A 22,356-nucleotide genomic window follows, 5' to 3' on the forward strand; every position below is an offset into this window, starting at 1 on the left:
TTTATTGATGTTTCAAAACGAATGAGAAGGGGGCGGCAAAATACAGGCGGCCCATGGGCGGCAAGTAGGTAAATCCAGCCCTGACTGTGTATCATATTGCAGGTAAAATTCTCTGAAAAGTTGGAAGAAAATCATTTCTAAGTTTTTTTTAAATAACTCGTATTTTACATAAAAAATGGCAATGTCCATAAGCCAGTATACAGCGTACCTCTGAAGCGTGGCAGTACAGCGAAAACTAGTTTGCACAAAACCAGATGGGTGAAAATAATTGAAACTTCAGGGATTGTGGAATCTTGCTAAAAAGGGCTAAAACTGGATATCCCAAAGCCGGTTTTTCCGGATTTCCTCAAAAGGGTATTTTTCATTCCTTTAAACCCCTCATAAATGTACAACTGGTTTCGTTTTCTTTCAACGGCGCGGCTCCAAGGAAGGGCAGCATTGTTGCTTGTTATTGTTGAAAAACAGCACTTCTCCCCTTTACGCCAATGTTAAATACCCACTTCTCATCGGACAACCTTGGCAACCTCGAAGAGCAGAGGAGCCAATAATATCTCGATTCTCTGTTTTCTTTAATCCATTCTATTCGTCAGTGCATTTAAGAGTGAGCTTTAAAATGTTGTACATTACCGAGAGTGCGCAATTTTATAAAAATAGTAATACAACCTTGTTCAATTAGTAATTCCACGAAGCGCAACAAAGAGAGGATTGATCCTCTGATTACAGGCGTGCACTGGTCAAAGAGAAATTAAAGAGTTACCCATGAACCGGTTTGACTTCTGCCCTTCTCGCCTCTTCTTCCCTATTTTCTGAAATTATATGGGTAATAATCACCACTACTATAAGTGCAACCAAAGGAGACGGACAAAAAACATCAAAGTACGAAATTCAAGGAGTCTCCCGGGGCAGTCTATGATTTTGTCTCTATTACATCATCTCTAGAATACCTAAACAGGGAGTGTACTGTCACGTATGTGCTGCTTTCTAATTGGTTTTCCAGCTCGACCTGAAGAAAGAACCTGACAATATTAAAAGGAGCTTTTTGTGTCCCTTTCTGGAGGCGCAAGGATCTCATCCAAATCTGTCCCGTGCAAAACCGCATGATAAGACCATCCTCCAGGGAGAGTTTTATAAGCTTGAGCTCAAAGCTCTTTTTGACAATACACCTTTACACAGTTTGCATTTTTTGAATTTGAGAATGCTAACATTTTGAAGATGTTCGGTTCAAAAACACTTCTTATCAATCGATTAGAAAAAAAATTGGCCTCCGGCCAATTTATGCGCGGCGCTTCGCGCCGCGTACCGGCGCTACGCGCCGGCATTTGGGGGGCTTCGCCCCCCCATCCGCTTAGCGGATTGGTGCGGGGACCGCACGGGACTTTCTCGCTCGAGCCGGCGCTTCGCGCCGGCATAGACACTTTTACTGGAATATTTAGAAAAATACTGCCAATTTTACAAAATCATAAAGTTTGATTGGAATTTTGATCACAGGATAATAGTTATGAAATTTTTATTCAAACCATTGAACTTCATTGTAAATGTCTTCGCGATATGTGGTGAATTCATATATTCGGACTCGACTTGTTGATTTTATGAGGCATCTTCAATTAAATATGTAATTGATTAACTAAGTCTCCTGTCAAAGATGGCGATCCGTAAAAATCTTAGCTTTTCTACGATTCATTAGGATCCATTAGATTCATTGACATCATACTTCAGATACGATTTTATATTATAATCTCTCCTTAAGCACGGTCAAAAGCCATCAAATATCTACTTGAATGGGTAGAATGAATATTCGATGTTCAAATAGTCTTAAAACTAAACGGTTTTCGCTTAGCATCTCCCAAATTTTAAATTTGGCGGGCGAATCTACCTGCTGGAAGGTTCACGACACGCCCGCCAGGAGCGCCATCTCCTTACCGCGTATCCCCGTAACTCAAAGCGAAAACAATAGAGAGCGCCATCGACAAACGTCAACGAGAGACAAGTCAACAAACGTCACGTTATAACAATTATAACCTCCTTCATTAACAAGCATTAAATCAGTCATATTTGTGCCGAATTATTACATTATATTTGTGCTTAGTACCTCGTAAAAAGGAACCGCAAAAGATGGAATCTGCCGGGATTCTAAATTCATTAACAACAAACATATTAGTTTTTAATAAAGATCTAAGTGTCAGTTCTTGGCGTTAGCTTGATGATTCATAGTACCTTTGTAATGTGAGTATGTATCTAATTAGTTGTCTAATTTTGCTTTGTGATTACCTACGGAGTAATTTTGGAAATAGTATATGATGCATTATATAATGCATTTGAATTCCTAGGTTTCACCTGACTCAAAGCGTTTGCTGCTATTATCTAGAAGCGCTCCGACTCATTTATCAGAGAATTGAGCGTTTCCTATCGGCCCCTCTGCAATTATGAGATTAGTCCATGAATCCTTTAGGAACTTAAATTAATGACTCAGATGGTGCTTTTGAGCCAACTTTCAAAGAATTAAAGGCATTTTTTCAAAATCTACAGTCCATGAGCTCTCCGTGTGACCGAAGTGCTCTCCTCGCTATATGACGCGTAACCCTTCAATTTTTAGTTTAGTCCAAAGACCTCGTAGGAACTTAAATTAATGAACCAGGTGGTGCTCTGATGCCAACTTTCGAAGAATTGAAGGCATTTTATTTTATTTTTTTTCAAATTTACAGTCCTTGAAAATGAGCTGTTTCGCGGAGCAAAGTGCCCTACTTTTGGGCCTCGTATCTCTTGAATTTTGAGTTTAGTCCAAAGATCTTTTTGGAACTTAAATTAATGACCCAGGTGATGTGCTTGATGCCCATTGTTAAAGAATTAAAGACATTTTTCAAAATTTACAGTCTTTCAAAATGAGCTTTCCGTGTGATTTTGCTAAAAATGGACAATTGAGCGTAGCCCCCCCAAATTTTAGCGTACCTCAAAATCGTTGAACGTGCATAAGGAGACCATAGATATGGTGTCCTGTGCCAATTTTGAATGAAATCGAACAGATAGATTCTGAGATATCGCTGTAGACAGATTTGGGGGACGCCACACGGACGGACACACATTTTTTCAAGTATGGTTATTTTTACTCCTGGGACCTTAAAACGTCTAGAAATGATGAAATTTCAACTTTTTTTTTTTTTTTTTTTTGGAGGATGACAATACTTCCTCTCTACCCTATGGGAGCGAGAAAGTAAAAATCTTTTTTCTTCATTTTCTGGGACACAATTTCATCAGTTCATTTTACACGGGGATTAAAACCGTCGTTGACACTACAATCTTCCGATCAGTCGTGACAAGATGTTGTTAATCATAAACAAAAATTTCTCAGACCATCTATGGCGGGCTTTTTTCTCAGTTATTTTAAGGTCGGTTGATATGCGTGTGAGACTAACGGATTAAGTAGAGAATTCGATCCCAAAGGAGGGCTATGGGACTCCAAGACCATGAAAATACAATTCCTTGGTTCCATTCCTTACTTAATCCGCTGGTCCAAGACATCAACCGACCTAAAATAACCGAGAAAGTCCGACACTGGTGAGTGGTAATCTAGCACCTTGAATATAATTTGTAACACTTTATCATGAGTGATCGTTTGATCGCGATGTCAGCAGTCAGTGGCGAGGCGTGGATGATCAATTATCGATATTTCTCCATTTGAAGCAGTGGTAAAGAACAGATTATTCAGGTGTTCGTCGCGAACACCCTGTCCATCAATCCTTTTCCATAGGTTTAAACTGCAAATCAATCGATACATCGCAAAACACGCCCCGCCACTAGCAACAATCTTAATCCCCGACTAACATTAACTTATGAAATTTTGACTCATACAATAAACAAAGACGATTAAAGTTATTTTTTCATCAAAAAACTTCAAACATTAGCACTTTTTAATGAGAACATTATTTAAATTCAATTTTGAAACTGCACTCAGGCAGAGTAAAATGAGGCGTTAATAACTATGCTATGCTATGGCTGTGCTAATAACTCTGTCAACTTGAGCCACGCACTCAGTGATGTTGATGATACCGCCATGATACAACTATTCGTACTCTATGGACGCGCGTGTTGCATATAACAAAATGGAAGGCGCTACGGTCACTTCAGTCCGGCAGTGTGCTTAGCGTCATGTGGCGCGCCGTTGCAAATATACGGCGAGATGAAACTCTCTATAAAAACTGAATTTTGACAACTGAATGCCAACTATTCCCCTTGTAAATCGCATTTCTATCAGGAGAATTTTGGAATTTTCTAACTGATTCTTTTTCTGACCTCATGCTAAAATCAGAACAAATTTCCACCAAAAAAGCACAGGTATATTCTCGTAAATACATGAAATAGTTCGAGTCAATTTTGCAACCTTGCAATTAAGTCTAAGTTTACCTCGTTCGGGGAACGACGGGTTAAGATCAGAATATGGTCTCCTTAAGTCGTGTTTCAATGACCCGAGTGTATGAGACTAGGATTAATATTCTAATCGACCAGCCAAAAAAAAAAAAAAAAAAAAAAAAAAAAAAAAAAAAAACCGCTAGGCAAGAAAAAAAAATAAAAGATGGAAAAAAAACATTCGGCAGTGAAAAAAAAAAACAACAACAAAAAAAAAAAAAAAAAACACGACCAACTCATCCCATGCCGAGCATTGAGCAATCCGTTAGTGACCTTTTATCAATATCTGCATTCCTGTCTCGGTGGTTGAGGTCAGGAGCTGCTCGTGAATTTCGTTACGGGGATATTTCCATATAATCGATCCATCGATAGAGAAGCGGCGAAGAATCGAGCGTGGCGCCTCTATCTTTCGCGTCGAACTTGACCGAGTGAATCCGTTTGTCGGGGAAACCTTGAACTTGAAACTTGAGTAGGTGGGAACGAAACCAGCACCTCCGAGTCGGAAAGCGCGGCGCGGCGTTCCGGCATATGGCCGTCTCAGACGGCTCTCAGGGCGCCCGCGTTCAAACCGGATCAACCGAGTGATGCGATCACCAACGAAACGCACTCCACGATCGCTAAGTCCGTCGCGGTTACGAATTAAGCCCGGTGGCGTGGCGTGCTTTGCGATATATCGATTGATCTGACGTTTAAATCTATGTAAATGGATCGATTATCAAGATGTTTGCAACGAACACCTTGATAATCGATTCTTCACTACAGCTTCTAATGGGGAAATATCGATAATCGATCGTTCACGCCACGCCACTGATTAAGCCTGCTCGTGCGCATTAACGTCAAAAACGGAATTGTACGGCTTTTTTGAGGACGGGCGTGACCGTCCAAAGTCAAGTTTCGAGGAAAGACGAAACAATTTGATTGCTTTGACATTTCTTCATTTGTCTATTATACAAAATCAACATAGGTCCTATCTATAAATATCATCTGTAATAGGATATAGGACATAAAGGATTACATTTTGCAATAAAGAGCCACTATATCTGGCTCTTCCGTAAAGGTATCTTTCTGCATAGGAAACGAATGGCATTAATAGTATTTCTGGCAAAATGAGCCAGAAATATTGGTTTCTTATTGCAAAATGCAATCCATATGTGAGTCCACAACCACGTATTTCGCGTCCTAAAATCACTTGAGGAGGGTCGCAGAAATTGTGCAAGGAATACAATTTAGGTGGATACGCCTTCCTTCCATAAAATCGCGTATAGGGCTGCTGTTTCCAGTAGTATTAATATTACGACAGTTAAGTAGCATGAGTGTTAAATAACACTATCTGGAATTGATTATTTATACCGGATCTATATGGAGGTTAATAGTGTTACCAGCATCCGAAATAGGCGATTTTTCACATTGGAAATTTTATGCTACTGTGGAAAATCACCTTAATTCGAAGACCATGGAAACGCATGCTCGGGGAAAAACTCCTTCAGTTGAAAGGATAGGCAAACAGGCGTTCTAGCAAGCACGAATAGTTGCTTCTCAATTCAGTTCCTCGCATCCGCACTATTCTCGATGATCTTCGAAATCTAAGAGGCACATCCATAAAAAATGCTGCACGGTTGCAAGAAATTTGAAAGTATGTTCTCTGGTTTCACCAAACTTGGGATGGTACCCAAGACCTATTGAAAATTTTTTGCCCACTCTGGAAAAAATTATTCTTAAAATCAAAAGGAAAATTTTCAAACATGAAAAAAAAAAAAAAAACATACACACATTTGTATTGGTTTTAAGTCATGCGTGCTTGTTGTAAGAAGTAGGGTTTCTTTTTTACTCTCTCTCTTTTTCCTAATAAAAATTAGCCCACTTTAAAAAGGCATTTTCTTCAAGGTATGTCCAAATTTCTCGACAGGTCGGGCGCGCGCGCGCAGAACACCGGTTGATCTTGATTAGTTCGAGGAATTCGAAACTCGCACCCTCATTAGTCAAAGCATCAGAGGAGTCATTCTTTATCAGCTGATTATTACTGTGGCTCACTGATATTTTCACTGATTTCCACGTTAAGTTTTTCGGATCGTAGATGAGTGTGAAAAAAATCACAAAACTCCTACTTGCTCGTATTTTTTGACAAGCAACTTTGGCTTAAACAGACCGATACTTGCGGCAGCAATTTCGTGAGTCACTCTTACTTTTTTCCTTACGTTTGAATTGTTTGTTGAGTGAAGTGCTTGCTTCGTTCGGGATTTCCCTCCACAATACGAAGAGTACCCACTCCGATTTCTCAGGAATCTTTTTATGCTGAGTTTGTTCAGATTTTTTGAACAATGTTTACCTTCCGGTGGATGTTTGACCTCATTTTCCTCTGCGCAAGCTACGCGACCGGATGTTGGCTCATCGTATATTGGTCTAAAAACATCCGCAGTAGCACATAGTATTATGTTAATTTGCTTTCGCATTTCAATGGAAATTCTGCATATTCGTGTGAAAGTTATGAAAATTTTTCTCTTTTCATAGTTGTCATAAACATTAAACCACGGAAAAGCTATATCGATTCTTCTGGTTGGTATAGCGTTTAGAGAGGTTATGACATTACTGTTGTTTGGACCCAATTAGAAATACCGAAGAATCCATACGATGACGTCACAGACTGATAGCTACCTACAGCGTTTGAAGAAGCAGTCTATGCATACGTCTCGCCCTTACAGGGATAGGAGGTAGAAGAGAGGGTATGACCTTCTTTTATATCATCATAAAACTCAAAATGACCAAATTTTATTTGAATTTTGCGATTGGTTTTGCGGTATAAATTGAAAGTTTGGAAAATACCTCATGCTTAATATTTATTGACAATTAATTGTAATTTTTCATTTTTACATTTTAATTCGACGATGGATCAAGATTTTTTTCAAACCTTAAATAATTTAATTTTACATATTTCTCTGATAATTTTAACCTTTTTGATGACAATGTAGGATTTAAGGAATTGCGATCTCTCGCAGAGCTTGGTGGCCTCATAAGAAAGAAGGACGCTTACTGAAAAACTGCAGTATAAAAACAGTAAGTGTGTTCCGGAACAACGTCAAACCATTAAAATCCAATCAGATTGATGTCCATTTCGGAATGACCGAGATCGGACGATGGACTACTGTTTTTTATCATCCGGTGCTGAGTTTTTTGTTCGGTCATTATAGCCGAAGAATTAGATATTGGCTCTTTCCTCATCGTGTCAATTAAGTTGCCAATTTTCATTCCTATCACCATTCACCAGTGCTTTTATAAGAATTTTCTCAGTCCGCTAATTTTACGCAAGAATTACTTTCACATGCATGCGTTTCAACGCGGTTTCGAAGTCTCAGTTGTATTAGCGCAGCGTCAGTTTTGGGCGCTTCTGGGTACCAGATGCGCCCTTTCCAGCCGTTCGACTCCCCCGATGTAACATGTACTATACTACATACCGTTTTGCCTTATGGGTAATGACGCCATTCTGGTACACCCGGGAAAATTTGATTTTTTTCTGCACCTGGTATTCGTAAAAGTTTTCGTGAAATGTTTTGCTTTTAAGCATAACAATCTCGCACGGACGTATTACCTGGTTAAACTATTTTGGGGCTTCGTTATGCTTAAATGCCTCATGTTCGAGGTTGTAGTTTCAGATTGATTCGAAAAAATCACGAACAGTCACGTGATCTCTTCATTTTAGTGACGTATTACTGTGCTATTTTGTGATTGGTTCATTTTCTCGGCGCAGCATCGTCAAGCGTCAGCTGTTTGCGGCTCTTGGTTGAAGGTTTAAGGTTATGTCAGAGAGAATAGAAAGTTAGAGGCCCGACTCGATGCTAGGTAATTGAAACAGATGCGCTCGCAGCGCGCTCGCTGGCAACGTACGCAACTACTATTTTCTATTGTTTTCCAGAGACTGGCGGCGGGTATGTTGCTGCCGGACCACCTTCACGTAGGCAATTTGTTATACATCGTCCGTCCGCAATACTCTCGCTTGGCCGTATGAAAACGTTCCTTGCATGCGCAGTGTTAAAGAAGCGCCCTTCAACGCTTTGGCGTTGGAACTGCTTGTTTTATTTTTGTCCCCCAAGCTTCGACCAAAATATGCTTGAGATCTCGTCCTTTTTTATGCTCTGAATTTTGACATATCTTATCGCCAAGAGTTCACCGTGAAAAATTGGAAGAATCATAGGAGGTAGAAATTGAACGAGGTTCCAATGTTTTGTAAGTCGACTTACTTCTTTAGCAAGAATGAAAATTACTTTGTACGAACTAGTTTTACGTGTCCATCAATCGTTTCATTTTCGACGTCGGTCTTTCCCCCTATATTTCAACTGAAATGCACTTACGTTCCTAATATGTACCTGCAGTATGTCAACAAGAAACTATAATTTCCCCCAACATAGATCATTAAACCCTTTTAATTACGCGTTAGAATTTCCTGCAAGAGCCTGAGCACGCTTTTTAGCTTTGCACACACGTTAAAAGTCTTATGGGATACTTAATGAGTCTACATTTATTATTTGTTCCTTATCAAAATATATTTAATTTCAGCAATGCAAAATTGAAAATTGGCAGATAATCTATCAAGCCGAGGGATTCAACGAGATGAACAGTGACGTGGCGTGCTTTGCGATGTATCGATTGATCTCTCGTTTAAACCTATGGAAAAAGATCGATGAACAGGGTGCTCGCAATGAAAACCTGAATCCTAAATTCTTTACCATGCAGCTTCAAAAGCGGGGAAATATCGATAATCGATCATTCACGCCTCGCCACTGGTGGTGAAGGAGGATAAAATGAGTTTTAAGATGGCCAAAAACGTATGATAGATGATAGTACGATGATAGTTCATATCATACCCAGTCGAGGATCGACTAAATTCGGAAGAAAATGCAAAAACAAATAATTCTGCTTGCCGAAATTCGGATTTGGGCATTGAAAAATGACAGTTGTCAAATTTTTTATAAAATTATATCATATTCGGTCGGAAAGGCAATCATTATACAACAAATTAATTAGATACGTTAAGTTTGAATAATTTGGCGCGAAGAACACCCATAGATTGACATATTGAGGGAAAATCAACGGAAGAAGCGACAAATCGCGAATGAGGAGGGGCGAAGGGGGTATCAAAGTTAAAGTTTGCCGGTGCTGCAACTAGCTTTGGGAACAATTTATTTGATAAAATATCAAGGTACAAATTATGAACTAACATTTCGACCGAGTATTCTTCAGAGTGTTAGAAAGCGATTAGCATCGAAAATTGAAATTCAATTTTGACCTCATATCAGCTTCTTCGCTGCACCGAACGATGAAATGTGCTTTCCCCTCAAGGCGTTTTTTCCTGACCTTGTCTCAGATACTGTCGGCAGAATTTCTTGAATTTCGAATTTTGCACTTTCGTCGCTCTCGTCCGAACACCGAGCGAGGCGCGGATCATTTGGCAGATGCGCAGGAGCTAGCAATAAATTGGACGTATTTCTATCAAATGGAACTATGTGAATTATGACTTGAGCCCTGTTATGCATATATTCTTATGAGTCTCAGGGCTCATGTCTTAATGCATATAGTTCTGTTTGGTAGAAATACGTCCAATTTGAAACGACCGGCGCAGCACGCACGAGAGAGATAGATCCACCATCATATCGCCTATCCATCGAACATATGTAAATGAAAAGGAAGAATATCAATTCTGACATGAGCCCTGCGTTCTATAAGAATACACGCATGGCAGGGCTCATATCAGCATTATTATAATGCCTTTTTATTCAAATGCTTTAGCTATTAGCATAAAAAAGTGACTTTTCAGCGACTCAAAGATTACCCCACGGCTTTCGTATCGCGTCTGTATTATAACAATACGTGGACTGAATCTTATACTGACCGGATCGACGCGGTTGTTAAGCAGAAAGGAACCAAGCCACATCAGATATTGCCAAATTTATCGGACGGTTTAATTTTTTACATTTAAACGGTTCTGCGGATTTTTGTGAAAATTTCAGTGAATGTTCTGCATAGTGCGAAGCAAATTCTTTAAAATTTACGAAGGAATCCGCACAGATATACTCTTGTTGAAAATTAAATTTCCCAGTTAAATTTGGCAAACGCTGATGTATCTTTGGTTCCTTTCTGCTGAACGCGCGGTAAAATTGTCAGAGATTATGACATGAAATCAAACTGCTCTCATGGGTTTTTTCCTCAGCTACTTGAACAGTATGGATTCTCTTTTGCGAAGAGAATGAGCCATGCAAAAATGTTTGGCCTTTTCCCCTTTTTAAAAATTTAAAAAAGAAAATTTAGCGAGAAACATAATTTGAGTCGGCGGGAGAAAATATACTTAAAACTACATGTCACTTAATGTTTGTCTCGTGCGCTGATTTTACCGGCTCAAGGAAAGTCGGAAAAACACGTGTCGCGACTTGTGACGTTGCAAAATGTTGACGTTCTTGTCACAATTTAATTTTTCAGCGGAAATCTGATCCTGGAATTTTTACCAGTTTTTCCTCATCCGATACAGAAATATTCAAAAGAAATTTGCGAAGAAAAAAAATTAAAAATAAAATTATTTTGTTGTTATACTCCAATATTTACTCTGCATCATTAAGTGGTGAAATTTTTAGACGTTGTGCTAGCGTTTTTTACTTTCACCGTCGAATCGCTGGTGAAATTATCGATGATGGTCAAGATGGTTGCCACTCGAGGCATTGATAACAGCCAGCGGTGATTCTTGAAAGTTGGCAACACTTTTTTTTTCTCCATTTAAATGTATGTAAACAGGGCCGGATTAAGGGGGTGGCCACATGGGCCGCGGCCCATGGCGGCAAATCAAGGGGGCGGCAAATTTTGCACTTTTTTTTTAAAAAAAAAAATCGAATTTTGAAAAAAAATTACAAACGAGAAAAGGCGACAAAATCTCTCATTTCCTGAGAGTATAGTAATTTCTAATTTTGTTGTCTTGTAGTGATAAAACAGACAGCACATTTCGTTAATCGAGTCAAGAGAGAAACCAAACAGGCAATTTGGCCTGGAACTGCGCGACTTAGAGAGAAATAATGACGAGGACTTGAGATGAAAAGGAGAAGCCCTCATCGGCGCGGCGGTCGGCATGTAACACATATTAGCGCCTACAAGACTGCGCGAATACTTCACGCCTTGCATCAAACACAGTGCGGTCACTGCGGTCAGCGTGAAACGGATAGCGCCTACAAGAATGCATGAATACTTCACGCATTGCGCCAAAGACAGTGCGGTCAGCGTGAATCGCTTAGCGCCTACAAGATTGCGTGAATACTTCACGCATTGCGTCAAACACAGTGCAGTCTGCGCAGCACGGTGGTGGAAGTTAAAAACATTAAACTACATCTATGTTTGTTCTTTCATAATTTGTCCTTTCATTTCTTATGAATGAAAGGCCTTGTCCACACAGAGGTAGGTTTACGGAACTTAACTTCCGCCCAAAGTTCCGTGAACTTTTGCTAGTAGTGCGTTAACAGGGCTTTCCCAAAAAATATGTCCAACACGAGTAAACGATTCTTATGCACCGCTCCACCGCTGGCACGCTTACTTGATGGTTTTTATTGGTATTTCAAAAGGAATGAGAAGGGGGCGGCAAGTAGGTAAATCCGGCCCTGTATGTAACATATGATTGAAGTAGCCCTCACATGTCGTATAAAGATCTCAATGAATGCACGTCACAATTTTTTATTACATTATTTTGATAGCAATTTTTTTTTTGTAGAAACTATGTCTAAGGACTCTTTATGCCGGTGTATGGTGTATGACTTTGAAATCTTTACAGTAGGCTAAAAAAACTGTGTTCATAAAATGAATCAGATCGAAACTATGAAAAATGAAAATCTTATAACGTGCCTACTCCCGATTTAATGCATGCAAAAAGTTTCGTTTAGCATAAGTATGTCTATTTAGCATTGATTAATGAAGAGGTGAAAGTCATTGCATTTGCATTCAAAGGTGCATCCGTCAAATGATTTCTTTATTCATTAATAGATTGTCTTACATCAAACATTTCTGGACATTTTTGCTCAATGTCATAAAAAATTCACATAATATTACGAAAGGGAATACGCGACCGTTCCTGGATAAAGGAAAACTCGTAAAATGAATTGCTGCAACGTTTCACCACACTGAAGTTCCTTCACCACTCGCCCTTCCATATTGCCGTACTAAGGAAAAACGCTGTATGAACATTCGAGAGTTGCCAAATTTCCCCGGATAAAACATGTATTTTTGAGGAAAGTTATACATTTTTTTCTTTGAAATTTTCAGATATTTTAGATCAAAACGCTGACAAAATTGTCCGAAAAATTTGAAGAAAAATATTCAAAATTTTCTCATTAGATTCTTTTTATATTGAAGGAAATATGACAACGCTTGGTGGTTAATACGGCGTTCTTCTTTAGCACGGCAGCATAGTCCTGACTCAGTGGCGTGGCGAGCTTTGCGATTTATCGATTGATTTGCCATTTAAACCTATGAAAAAGGATCGATAAACAGGGTGTTTGCAATGGACACCTTAATGATTGATTATTTACCATAGCTTCAAATGGGGAAATATCTATTATCGATCATTCACGCCTCACCACTTTTCTGCAAGGCTCCCAAGTTCCTGTGCTTATGAGTCTCTCTTCAAAAGTATTGAAAGTTTTCGTGATTTTATGCGTTTACGCGAGGGAATCACTCATTTGTAACTTGCAAAACAGCAGCATTGAAGTCAATTGGAGTCGATAGCCTTGAGACCGTTACTGATTAACATTAATGAATGGATGCTAAATGTTTTTTTCCCTCGTATTCATTCTCGTTGTGTGTGTTTTTTTTTTTTCGTGCAAGTTGCGTGTCGCGTCCCATCCGGAGTGTTGGAGTTCCGAGCAGCATGAGTTTTAGTTTTCAGAGCAAAATCAGCAGCTGCGACAATTTGTCTTGATCAGACAGGTGCGTGTATGCTTTCGCCATTCGCTCCACAAAACATTTGAGGGGCTTAGAAGACAAAGCGCAGAAGCGCAGAAGTGCTGTTTTTGCTTTTTCGAGGAATGATACCGCTTAAAAGTTTCAAAATTACACTGAAAAAAAAAAAAAAGATTGGTAGAATTTACCATTTCTTCACGTTGTATTTCACACAGCGTTAATGCAGCGTCAATTTCGCTCACAAGAAAAGTATACGTTACTATATACTGGTACAGGTAACCATTCTCTGGCAGTTTTGACTTGAACATTGATAGAATTTACCATTCCTTCTCGCTGTGTGAAATATAGCGTGAAGGAATGGTAAATTCTACCAATCTTTTTTTTCGGTGTACATAGAGCTTTATGGCGCGGCGGGGAGAGAGTTGGAACTCACATTTTGATGCTTGAAATTTGGATTTAACTGTGAACTTTTAACAGAATATTCTTCAAGACTATGTTTGGATGAAATCACTAGCACCTCAATTTTTCAAAAACTGCGTCTATGTGCTTTGTCTTCCAAGCCCTCATTTCATCTTCATAGAGAGATCGTCCACCATTTTGAATTCGTGAGGAATTTTGCGATAGTTTCAGACAAAATGAGCTTTAAAATGAGAAAAAATTAACTGTTTTTCAGCAATGAGGGATTGATTCAGCTCATTTCGCCAACAAGAGAATACTCGAGTATTCAAAAAATTGCCTTCTTGAGAGCACTTTGAAGTTAGAAAGTACTAAATCACAAATTTAATAAAAAAAATTCCGTTGAACATTACCGTCGCGTTTCGCGCTATTGCCAGCTCTACGTGCACTTTATAGTTTCAAACGCTTCTTTTATATGAAATCCTGCAAATCATGGTTCGAAATTTTGATTAAATCTCTTCCAAATTGAAAGTAAGCGTTCGTCATTGTTCCCTTCTTATTCTTTCTTTTAATCACACAATATGGTATCTAGATTTCTAAGAAAATCACGGATCCATTGATAACGTTTCTCATCCCCAGTGAAAAAGTCCGCACAAGGAAACATTTGAAAGAGATTCATGAAATCGGAAGTAATCAGCGGATGACATACTTCCTGTTCTGTGACAGATTGATTTTTTTGGCCCAAAATCGATTTTTTTTTGTGGCACCGAACAGTTTCCGATTGATTCTTAAGGTGCATTTTTTCTGCCACCATTAGATAACTGTCGGAGCGATGAGGTGAGGTGTCGAGTCGAAGTGACTTCGATCCCAAACGACTATGGATTCAATGACTGATTAACGTTTATTCTGATTTTCTTCACGTATGGAAAGTTTAGTTGGCTGATTTTGACGTAAACCAAAATACTTATAACTCTCACTTATGAGTGGGATTGTAGATTGTTAATAAGTTGAACGCGTGTTTTGCATGAAATTTTAATGAGAGAGCAAGACTTGTGACCGTTATTGATATTTTTTAGACAAGTTCCCCATATTAATTTTCTCACCTGCTATTCTGAATATTTAGCGTTTGCGCGATTGATGGCCATCCGTGCGATTTTTGACGTCCGATTGGACGCTCACGCAAAGAAGTTTATCTTTTTAATACAACTACGCAGAAAACCTTTATCAACTATTGATAGTATGAATAACTAAATTTAATTAGCGAGACTCATCAGATGCATCTTGACCAGAATTCAAGAGTTCTCGAATGACTTAAAAGTATAAAAAGCACGTATGACGTACGCCTTTTCTTATTACTATAGCTTGAACGATGTCCATAAAAAGCCCGCAGTTTTTGTGATGATTTGCATAAATATAGCACACATATACAATCGGGGGCGCTAATTTTTATGACCCAAATTAACTGTATCACCTTTATTAATAATTCACTTACAACTCTGAAATTATAGCAACGATTTTACTTATGAATACCTTCAAAAGCACTATTCATAATTTAATGGGGGCAATTAATTCAACAATCATGTCCAGTTAGCTAATTATGTTATTTTATGCCTCGCGCTAACTAGTACGACAGTACTATTTTCTTTTATAGTCGATGGCGCATAGCTTATAGCTGAAAAGGGGCGTAAGGATTGCTTAATTTTTGGCCACGCCTTTCATTGACACATGTTGATAATGTTAATTTTAACTTTAGCCAAATTTTTTTCCAAATTAAATTGGCGCGAAGATGCATTTGTACCTACTTTATACTAAAATATTATGAGCCTGTTATACTGTAAAAAAATGTAAGAATTTCTTTCTTTGTTCAGTTTACGAAGGGCATTCCTAATAATTAAGTAGATTGCGAAGAAAGGGCGAAAAAATGAAATGAACATGCGCGCTGCAACTATCACATTTCTCCTCAAGATTTTGGGAAACAATAAATCTCGGAACAAAACTACTGACAGCCGTCTGTTTGTATTTAAATATAAAACAAGCTTGACTTATAAGAATGATCATGAATTGAGATCGAACCTAACTACCCACAACAGATGTGTGCAATAGGTATTTTATCTGCGAAGTTTTTAAATCTGACCATAGATCTAGCGAATGAAACATGTCCCGAAGCCCTCCTTTTCCCTTTTTTTTCTTTCCCTCTTTTTTTGATGCACCAAATTTAATTTTTTATACAAACACGCACTAAGACACTGACACGCGGATATGTTTCAAATCGGGTCAGAACTCATCGGCATGAACTTGAAGTAGATTCAAAACTTAGGCGTCAATGACTGGAGAACGAAGATGCTGGAATATTACAGTTTATGCATTATTACTGTTTATGCATAGGTAATTGTCATCAGGTGCACAGCGCCAATTGCATAATCGCCGCACAGTGAATCGAGTCAATAAGAGAGGTCGGGCATGAAATTTTTGACTAAAACTGCAAATTTCTATGTTTATTTCGTCACATTTTAAACTTTAAAGGGTACTCCGAAAAGAATTTTCACGAGAAAACCAATGGAACCACTTCCGGGACCTCAAAGTTTTGTATAAACGGAGTTACAAGCGATTAAAGTTTCCAAATTTCGTTCGATCCCTCCTATTGACTTGATCCTTTGTGCGGCGCCTATTACTCACTCGTTACGGGACAAAACAGCTTCGAGAATACGTACTTAAATAAACAACAAATAAGATAGGTGATGCTATCTGCATAGGTGGAAATTTTTTCTCTACGGGTGGAGGGGGGCATGGGAGTCATGGGACAGCACCACGAAGGTGAATAATATCACATTTCCCGCGGCGGCAAGGGGGAGGGAAATCCCGCAGGATTTTCCCCGTTACAGTCACAGTCCCGTGAACACGATGCCAGAAATAGTCTATTGGAGTACCAGTCGTGGATGCTGGGTTAGAAAATATTGCGGTGAAATACGTCCAGTTTTGATACAAGGAAAAAAAGGAAGAATGCCTCTAAAACCCATTAACCGCATCCAATTCTAGTCTCTAACTTGATTGTATTACCAGACCTATCTCAATAATTCAAATTGGACTTGAATGAAATAACAAACAAGCGAAAATTAACATTTTGCACCGTTGCGGTTGGACTTGGTTTCGTGCGGATCAGTGGCGAGTGGCGAGGCGTGCGGTCAATTATCGATATTTCTCCATTTAGAGCTATGGTAAAGAATCGATTAACAAGGTGTTTGTTGTGGCTCCTTGTTTGTCGATCTTTTTCCATAGGTTTAAATGACAGATAATCGATATATCGCAAGAAACGCCACGCCACTTGGGCGTATTAATCATTTCACATTCAATGATTCGCTTGCATCTTGATGCACGGCGTTTATAAATGTGAGCATTTGAGGGGGTCGGAGTCAGAGGTCAACGCTGCAAAATTTCACCCGAAAATTATTTATTTCTCGATAAATTAACATGTGTACGTTTGGAGCGTCCTCATAGGGAAGGTATGGACTTTAGAGGATTTAGCTCTGATAGGTTCAGGTATCATAGGCTCTAGGCTCTATGGCCCATAAGTGCCCAAAAATCAAATTTTAAATTTTCGAGGAATTATAGTTAAACTAAAATGAAAGTTCCTGCACAATTTTGAAAGAGGATTTGCAGCCGTTTTTGAGTGCATAGATGAAAACCTTTGCTGCAATTTTGCAGCGTTGCAATGTAATTAAACACATCTAATTCTCGCCCTTTCACATGTACATAAATGCAAAAAGAGGAGAAGAAAGGGAAGAAGAAAAGAAGGAAAAATATGAGCCCCTGTCATGTCGCGAGAGCAACTCCTCCGCCCACCTTCTCACATTGAACGATATTAAAGATGCAAATCGATTTTAGGATTAGAAATTATGGCAATAAACTGCGTGTCTGATTTCGAGAAAAAAAAACCGAAGGAAATATCTCAAGTAGATTTTGCATGTTGGCTTTCTTTGCTTAAAGTCTTCTTTCATCAGAGTACTTTTTCAGCTCAGTCCATAATGCATGAAATTTCTCGAAGAATCCTTAGACGCGCATAAAGAACCAATTTATTCAAATTTCTCCCAAAGCATTGCTTTCATGATTAGAAAACCTGATATCTACTGTGCGAAGTAGAAACGCCGTAAGATCCCCCAGGAGTTGCCAAATTTCCCCTAATCAAACAGTAATTTTTGAGGAAAGTTATGAATATTCTTCCTTGAAATTTTTACATAATTTAAATCAAATTGCGAATGAAATTCTCCGAAAAATTCGAATATAAATATCCAACAGTTTCATTGTATTTGTATTTTATCGGATGAGATTTGGCAATGTCTGATGGCTCGTACGGTGTTTTTCCTCAGCACGGCAGATATCAAGCGAGAGGCTGCTTAAAATATTCTTTCAAAATATGAACATTTTCCAGAACGTTCGAGGAATGCTGGGAACAGGTAGTTGGATAATGAAAATAAAAATTATTCCTGAGGTTAGCAGGGAGAATTTACAGCGGCCGTAAGCTTCTTTATGCGTGAGCGACTTTGGATATTTTCCGAGTTGTGTTTTTCCACGAGCGGTTGCGCGGGTGCGGTTGAATCGTATTATTCCAGGAACTCCTGGAGCACGCGCTGACTGATTTGTTTTGAGTTGTGTCAAATGAATATTAATATACTTGGCAAAGCTCGCTGACGGCCCACCACGGAATTGTTCCAACATTCCTAGCTTTCGGTGCGACCGGTTCCAGGTGCGAGCGGTACGAGAGTGATCTCCCAGCGGAAGTGGAGCCTTGGTTCATACATGAACACAAAATATTTTTGCCACCAGACGGAAAAGGAGTATTTTACGTACAATTTAGGACATTTCAATGAAGTTGTGACAAACCGTATACCTATACGCTGCCGTGCTAAGGAAGGACGCCGTATGAACCTTCGGACGTTGCCAAATTTCCTTGGATATAATACGAATTTTCTGGTAAACCTATGAATATTTTTCTTCCAATCTTTCAGATGATTTTGTTCGCACTTTAATATACATCACCTGAAAATTTCATAGGATAATATTGATATCTTTTCTCAAAAATAAACATCGTATTAGAGGAAATTTGGCAACTCTCGAATGTTCATACGGCGTTCTTTCTTAGCACGGCAGTATGGCAGATGCAATTTTAAGTTTAAAAAGCTCAGTTTTGAGAAAAAGGTGAATAAGAAATTATGGATGTGCCATGTTTAGGGTACTTTATTGCCGAATTATAATGAAATTATACGTCTTTTTTAGTGTATTTTCCGAATGAAATACACTATTTTTTAACACATACATTTACTAAACCACTCACAATTCAATTTTTTTTAGCAAGTTTTACGTGTACGTCTTTAAATCCAATTTTTATCCATCTTGACAAAAACGATCTACTTAAAAATTTACCTGCGTGGACTAAGGTCCCATTTTCAGATTTAAATCCTGAAAGTTTTTCATCGGAGATACGCATTTTTTTTTTTTTTACTTTAATCGTCGATATATACTCCCCATGAAAGGTAAAAGTCATTATTAGGTTCGGGGCATTTTGATAAAGCATCTATTCAACCTACTAGAGTCCGATTAATAATGCCAGATATTTAGTATACTGACTATTAGATTTCTTTCGGATTGATCATAAAAATTGATAGACAAAGCGATAGACAAAGGAGATAAGGATAAATTGGAGCAATCCTAGTGGTGATTGCAATGGACGATCATTACTACAGAAAACGACGATGAAGTTTTCGAAACGATCGAATTTTCGCTGGACTGAGGAAAAGTGAGAAAAATATTGAAGGACTAAATCCTAGTCTGACCTGGTCGGCCATTTGTTCTCAAGACCATATTTTAATGAATGCATCTTTAGGATTAGAAAAAAGAGGAGGAAAAAGGAGAAACTAAAGAAGAGTAAAAAAAATCCGAACTAATATGCAATATCCGTAAAAGTTTCTACGCAAAGAAACAAGTCATTCACCTTGTGTTTTGAATCGCAATTTTTTGCTTCGGTGTTATTGACTCGTCATATTTTCACTTGACCTGCATTCTGCAATGAGGAACTACTATTTTTACCTCAGACATAAAAGCATCTATCTGCATCGAGAAACTAATGGCACATATGTTGTTCCTAAAATGAGTCCAAAATATTTGTTGTCTAATCTGAAAATCGTACCTCGTTTGTTTGTGAGTGGATGAAAATTTTCAACGTAAAAGATAATCTGTTTCCCTCTGTGATCGGACTGCACTTTTCAATAAGAAACTACCGTTTTTTGTTCATTTCAGAAACATCATGTGCATTATTGGTTATTTGTGAATGTGTATGATTTTCTGGATGAGCCGCAAGTATCGGTTCCTTTGTTGCATAATGAATTCAAATCATTTTTAATCATAAAAATATATTAGTTTTGTTGCATTGTTCGTCAGAACTACAAGTTTCATTAAGTAACTATAATAATACTGACTTATCCATAAATGCACCTCCCTGTATAGGAAAACTAATGGTCAATTTTTCTTCCTAAAATTAGTCGGAAATATCTACCGTGTCCGTGTTACGGAAGAGAGCATTTCTGTATGAGCCAAGATTAGTGCATGATCTTATGTGTGTCGAGTTTCAGCCTAAAATGCAATTACTCGAGAGGCGGATCCAGCAGGTTGGCAATACTGGCTTTCCTCTATTTAAATGTGTGATGAATAATTGATTCTTATACTGGAGGACCTGACCCCTCCCAAATCGATACATTTCCTTAGATTTAAATTGCGAAAAAGCAATGTTACCAATTTCCTGGATCTGTCAATGGTTACTATTTCTCTCTCGTGGATTAAAGCGTCGTGTGTCAAAAGTATTGTTTGTAATTTTTTTTAAAATATATTTTGCGAATCTTGAAACTTACGTGACCATAATTTTTGTTTCAGACCTGAAGCGCATTTGAAATATTCCCGTGGAGGACAACTGAGGGAATATCATCTGGTCTCCTGGAGTCATGAAAAATCGATGGAAACTATCCAGCTAGAAAATTGACGTCCAGTGTTTACTCCCTGTCCAACTCGCATAGACAAGATTCTGAAACGACTCCGTAGCTTTCGCCAGGGCCGTTGCAAAAACAGGAGAATCTAAGAATTAAAATTTCAAAAAAATCACAGTTTTTGAGAGCGGAGAAGATGGCGCCGAAATCGCAAGACACCATGACCAGCGAACACAACAGGATGGTCCGTCCGGTTCAGACGGTAAAGAACATGAGAAAGTCTAAATTTTACAAGGACCCTTTGGCCCTTTTGGGCGAGAGAAGCTTCAAAGACCCCGAGGAGATCCCGGCTGACGTCACTGGGACTCCGATCCAGGAATTCTACCGGGATGCTACGATCTTCCTGACCGGGGGTACAGGGTTTATGGGGAAAGTGCTCGTTGAAAAGTTACTGAGATCCTGCCCACATATCAAGCACGTTTATCTCCTCATCAGGCCCAAGAAAGGGAAGGAAGTTCACGAGAGACTCGATGACATTTTCTCGGACAGGGTGAGTCACAATTTATTTTAGTTTGTATTTATCGATGAATTTTCCATTGTGTGAAATTTTCCTCGACAAGTCTACAAGTTCTGAGTACTAACGGAGCGGAAAAATTCGGTTAAATAGAGCGATGATTATTCAATAAGTGTATGGCCAAAGACCAAATGTGGTGCTCTTGTGTGTGGTGGCTCTAAGAAGAGCCGTTGGAGAGGGCAAGCCGGCCGGCTGCATGAGGTCCGCTGCGTGCTGTGGTGAAGTAAGTCCCGTGTGACGTACGGGTGCGGAGTGTCTTGAAGCGGTGAGGGCACGACATATATAGCCGTGGTTGGGACTGCGGCGGCCAATCAGGGGCGAGCATGGGCTGCGTCGCCAGAGGTGAGCGGTGATTGGCCGCCACAGTACTTCCCTGCGGTTGAGACGGAGTCTCTGTGGGTGGTTGGAGAAGTGAGTGGTGAAATTGGATGTTGGAGTGGTAACAGGTTTGGAAAATGTGTGTAAAGTGGTTGGAAAGTTAAGGATTGAGGGAGTGATGGTGGAATATTTGAGGACTTGGTTGAGTGATGATATGAGTTGAGGGATGGTTGATTGAGTGAGTTGAGGATTGATTGAGTGGTGAGAAGCTGGGGGTGTGTGTCAGCGTGCCGGGGAGCGCCATTCGACCCGGGTGACACATGGTTGAAGTTTTGTGACCATCATCTTTCCGGGCAAAGAGGTTGATGCTCGGGACAACAAGTTGGGAACGTGCTGTGTTCTGCGGCAACTTGCTGGAGCGTGTTGATTTGCGCGGCAGAGAGAGATGGATACGATGCGGTGATGATGCTGGAAGCTTTCAATGCTCATGCTAAGATGATCAAATATGACTGTTCCAGTGAGAGATTTGAGTTTGAGTGCTTGGGTACAGATGACTTGAGAGAAGGTTGAGCGTGTTCTTGAGGTGAAGTTGCTTGCTTGATTCAGAAGGGTGTACGTATTCACGGCGGGAGTCACCAATATGGCCGAAGACCATGAGAGGTGCTCTAGTGATGGTGGCTCTAAGAAGAGCCGTTGAAAAGGGCAAGCCGGCCGGCTGCATGAGGTCCGCTGCGTGCTGTGGTGAAGTAAGTCCCGTGTGACGTACGGGTGCGGAGT

The 22,356-nt window shown here is 39.3% G+C and overlaps 1 protein-coding gene across 2 annotated transcripts in view; it reads left to right on the forward strand.

The window, feature by feature from the left end:
- The window catches only part of LOC109036636 (fatty acyl-CoA reductase wat), a 70,336-nt gene that overhangs the window by 30,448 nt on the left and 17,532 nt on the right, over nt 1-22,356 (forward strand). For both annotated transcript variants that reach the window (XM_072295812.1, XM_019051021.2), the window contains exon 2: nt 20,638-21,237. In XM_072295812.1, coding sequence (XP_072151913.1) covers nt 20,884-21,237 — 354 coding nt within the window. In that variant the 5' untranslated portion in view covers nt 20,638-20,883. The remainder of the gene's footprint in view (nt 1-20,637; nt 21,238-22,356) is intronic.

Source organism: Bemisia tabaci, chromosome 2 (assembly GCF_918797505.1).
Source record: "Bemisia tabaci chromosome 2, PGI_BMITA_v3".
Classification (NCBI taxonomy): Eukaryota; Metazoa; Arthropoda; class Insecta; order Hemiptera; family Aleyrodidae; genus Bemisia; species Bemisia tabaci.